The 5,099-nt window shown below is 37.0% G+C and overlaps 1 protein-coding gene across 1 annotated transcript; it reads left to right on the forward strand.

Moving 5' to 3' along the window:
* Positions 1-734: 734 nt before the first annotated feature.
* Positions 735-3,760, forward strand: LOC141134040 (nodal homolog). The gene is made up of 3 exons (XM_073623629.1): positions 735-1,011; positions 1,924-2,678; positions 3,588-3,760. Exons 1-3 carry the CDS (start codon positions 735-737, stop codon positions 3,738-3,740), a joined length of 1,185 nt encoding a protein of 394 aa, XP_073479730.1. The 3' UTR covers positions 3,741-3,760.
* The last annotated feature ends 1,339 nt before the right edge of the window (positions 3,761-5,099 follow it).

Raw genomic sequence — 5,099 nt, forward strand, 5'->3', positions numbered from 1 at the left:
GGGAGGTAGTGGTGAAACGCTGGACAGGTGGAGAGGGCAAGAGCTCTGCGTGTCCCTCCTAATTCCACAAGTAACCATGGTGAGGCTTAGTAAATTAAGAGAGTTTATTTCATTTCAGGTGTCTGTTCCAGTCAAGGTACCCCATATGTAAAGCAGTTACCCTATCTAAAGTGCCTAGCGTAGCCCAGAAGAACCCAGGAAACATGGAGGACGCGATGACCACCCCATCACCCTATACTTACAAGAAGTTATAGCCGCCAGCAGTGATTGCACAAAGAAAACCTGGCAGGCTGGATTTACACTGAATCGACTTCAGTACAACCAGCCTGCCCATAGATGGATCGAAATTCGGCTGTTTCCTGTCGAAGAGTAACAGAAAGACTTGGAAATCCATAGGTACATGTATGTAGACTTTTTACTGTAATGTTACAACCCGACAGTTCTCATTCAGATTGAGGCTTGAGGTATCATAGGATGCAGCTTTGACATTTTGCAAGAATCCCACTGTGGAGTCATTAGTTTAGCAGCAGGGAGCCATTGAGTTGACATGGCCCTAGAAGTGAATGGCTTTTGATGCTAAGGTCATGTAGATCAAAAGGTCATTAGGTGTGAAGAGTAAAGGAACAGGTCAAGCCTCCCTGCTATATATACAGAGGGCAAGACCAGTGTTGAGAGAGTGTGAGAACTGGCAACATCTCCTGAGTTAAGGGGCAATACAGAAAAGTTGAGGAGAGATGATTGTATTTAATACTGCACTGAGTTTTGTACTATTGTTCATAGTACATGGGGTGCCTACACTTTTTGAAACGGAGTCAAGACTTGATCTTCCAGGATCTGACCTAAGCTTAAAACTTTCATCAATTCTTTCCGGAAAAAGACACGTACAAAATATCAAGTATCCTCTGTATATGATGCAACTCTACCACAATCTTCTCATGAGGAATGAGTCAAAATTATCTGAACGAGCCAACACTTCAGATTATGACATTGTGCTAAGCCTCGTTGCAAAAAGTAAGTACATTAGCTCCAATGGCTACTTTATTTTTTAAGTATGTTTAACCAACCATTTTCTTTAATTAGATTTCAATTTTAGCTGTTGAAGCATTTTGTTTGCTAAAGCACTGTTTATTCAATAATGATTAATAATAATTTTTTTTAACAAATACATTTCCCCCTTTTTTCATGCCTTGTTGCATCTCAGCACTGGTGATCTCCTCCAGCCTCTTTGCATCTACATGCACTCCAGTAAGGGCAGCATTGTATTTTTCAGTGCGAGCTTCCTGATGGTGACAACAGTAGGCCATTCCTGCAGAATGTGTGTAAAAGGAGCTGCTTTTTGTCTTTTGTAAAAACCTGTCCAATAAGGTGACAACATAGAAGCACAATTGGGAGACAGGGACAAAGCGTTGTCACTCTATAACAGGAATTGTCTGAACAACACCCCTTATAGCATGATCACCAAGTGTTATTTTATTGAAAGCTGAAGTTTTAAAAATACTGAAAATTACGTTTGAAATGGCACTAACACGTTAAAGCTTATATGGGTTAAGATTTAAGTGAGTGGTTTTAATTTAAAATGAATAGGCATTTTTGACAAGTTTTATGATGCATTTGCTTTCAAGTACATTAAAAGTAATATGATTAACTGTTCTTCATGTGGCCGAGGAATGACCCTTTTCTTGTTCCTCTAGTCAGAAAGATGGATGGTCTATTACTAGACATACCCCTGTTGGGTATAAGTGTTAAAACACTTGTTATCCAGCTACTTTTTGTGTATTGAGTGTCTACGTCTATTCCTGTCTGGCCACCATACAGACAGCAGTTTGACACATGACATGTTCTTCTTAGTGACATCTAGAAAAACAAAACTGCAGAACAATATACGAATGTTAATATTTTCGGAACTGGTTTGTTTTTCTGCAGATTGTACAGAAGTCAATAATCGCCTCAAGTTGTCTTTCGATATGTCCTCGATTTCTAGCAGCAATGAGTTACAGTTGGCCCAGCTTAGAATACACATCCCTTCATTCCTGGTTTTAGAGGACAAAACCTTAGACATCTATCACAGCAAGAAAGAAAAAGAACTGTTCCTTGGGTCATTCACGATAGATCCTGCTACCTTAAAAGGTTCTTCCTGGGCTAGCTTCGACCTCACCCAAATGCTTCAGCTCTTCCTCCAGCACGTAAGAGAAAAATATGCAGATGAGCATATAAAGTCCAAGTACATAACAGAGAAAACTATGGACACCAATATGGAATTCGAACCAAAATATGGTAGAAAACAGACCACTTATATATTCAGTACAGAGAGGGTTGTGCTTGTAGTGTTTGCAAAGGACAAGTCCTATGACAGCGTAGTTGGTTCTCAGAGTCTCATCAAAACAGTGGAGTCCTCAAAGTATGTTACACTGGAGAAAGCTAGCAGAGTATCAGCCATCCGAAGACATAGAAGGAACAGGAATGAGAACCACCCTATGCTGATAAACAATGTGCCTTCAAGGCCTGTAGAACATGGCAAACCCTTGTGCCAAAGAGTGGATATGTTTGTAGACTTTGGTGAAATTGGATGGGGAGATTGGATCGTCTTTCCCAAGAAGTATAATGCCTACAGATGTGAGGGTGCATGTCCAATCCCATTGAATGAGACATTCAAACCAACAAATCATGCTTACATGAAGGTAAGAGAGGGGATGCAATCCAATTCTAATAATGTTTTTAACATTCTATAACAAATACATAACACACTTGTGCCAACTGCAAAAAAAAAAAAAATTTTAGGATGCTAGTGACACAGCTCTGTATGTAATTATTTCTAGAGCATTTATGTCATAATTGAAGGACAGTGGTATCTCTTTTTCTGACATTAGTCATTTCAAAAGATAAATATGGCATTCTAAAAGAGAAACCATGCCCTTTATTTTTTTAGAAAACTGTATTAATTTAACTATATACATGACTATGGGCAGATTAATGTAAAAATTTGTATCAATGAGAGTTTTTGTGTTAAAAAAAATCTGCCTACACACACACACATATATATATATATATATATATATATATATATATATATATATATATATATATATATATATATATATATATATATATATATATAGTTAGAAAATATATACAGACATATAAAAAACAAAATTTTCTTATTATAGGATGTGCTTTCTGTTTAGTGCTTTTACTTTTACTTTTACTGTCAACAATGAAAATATATCTGTATAAAAGGTTCCCATTTCATAGAGAATTTTGTATTAGCAAAAATAATTTAAAAGAAACATAAAAAATTAACAGAATACTGTATGAAAATTCACTTTGTTAGAAACTATGCAAGAATTCTGATTGGGCACCAAGTCTATCTTTCGGATTGTGCTGTTGTGTCCATTCTTAATGAATCAACCCCCTTCATCTGTACGATTAGATATTAGAAAATTAAGTGTTATATCACATGATGCACAGTAAAATTACAAAATAAATTGAGTATTTGTATCATTACTTTTTTTTTTTTTAATATAGCAAACCCAAAACACACAATTTATTGTTAACATCACGATTCACAATTTTCTTCTTGTTATTTTCAGAGTGTGGTGAAGCTGTACCAGCCTGAGAAGGTGGATTGCCCATCCTGCGTCCCAGTGAGAATGAGTCCATTGTCCATGCTGTATTATGAAGGCAGTGATGTTGTCTTAAGGCATCATGAAGAAATGATTGTCGAAGAGTGTGGCTGCAGTTAGTCCTATGTGTATATATTTTCATATGCTCAGATAAACTTTATTTGTAGATATTGTATATATGTAATTATTTATATTTATGAGAAAATAAAAAATAGATGTTTTGTACTGGGGTCAAGGTATTGTTTTATTGTTTTTTATTAATAAATCTAAAAATATTTTATTTCCAAAACATGTATTAAACAAATCATTGTAAGCAAAATCCAGGAGTTATGGGGCATCTTTTTTTATTTATTTTTTTTGTCAAATAGTTTTTATTGAAAGTTTTGTAAGTTTTCCAAAAAAACAAACATACAAAAAAGAAAATCACAAATAAACAAAAATAAAATAAAGAAAAGAAATACAATAAAATGAGCAGCAGCATCACAATCCCAAGCAGTACTGGCGTATATATCAACTTAAGACATATGTTTAATAAATCTAAATACAGTCTCTGCATAGTCAAAAACATAATTATTGCTCTAAGATGAGTATCCCTGTATTATGCAGTGCACTGCACCTTTTGTACGTTTACCTGAAATTTAGCAGATAATACAAGAATATATAATAAACCTCATAACACATTGGGAAAAAAATGTCACCGCTCTTACATACACTATATTACCAAAAGTATTGGGATGCCTGCCTTTACACACACATGAACTTTAATGGCCAGTCTTAGTCCATAGGGTTTAATATTGCCCTTTGCAGCTATAACAGCTTCAAGTCTTCTGGGAAGGCTGTCCACAAGGTTTGTGTCTATGGGAATGTTTGACCATTTTTCCAGAAGCACATTTGTGAGGTCAGGCACTGATGTGGACGAGAAGGCCCGGCTCTAATTTACCCCAAAGATGTTCTATCGGGTTGAGGTCAGTAGGTCAGGGCTGCAGGCAAGTCAAGTTTCTCCACCCCAAACTCACTCATCCATGTCTTTATTGACCTTGCTTTGGACCAGTGCATAAATCATTTGGTGGAGGGGGGATTGTGGTGTGGGGTTGTCTTTCAGGGGTTGGGCTTGGCCCCTTAGTTCCAGTGAAGGGAACTCTTAAGACGTCAACATACCAAGAAATTTTAGACTATTTCATGCTCCCAATTTTGTGGGAACAGTTTGGGGATGGCTCCTTCCTGTTCCAACATTACTGTGCACCAGTGCACAAAGCAAGGTCCATAAAGACATGGGTAAACGACTTTGGAGTGGAGGAACTTACCTGGCCTGCACCTCAACCCGATAGAACACCTTTGGGATGAATTAGAGCAGAGACTGCAAGCCAGGCCTTCTTGTCCACATCAGTGCCTGACCTAACAAATGCGCTTCCGGAAGAATGGTCAAACATTCCCATAGATACACTAATAATCCTTGTGGACAGCCTTCCCAGAAGATTT

The sequence above is a fragment of the Aquarana catesbeiana genome, linkage group LG03 (assembly GCF_042186555.1).
Source record: "Aquarana catesbeiana isolate 2022-GZ linkage group LG03, ASM4218655v1, whole genome shotgun sequence".
Lineage (NCBI taxonomy): Eukaryota > Metazoa > Chordata > Amphibia > Anura > Ranidae > Aquarana > Aquarana catesbeiana.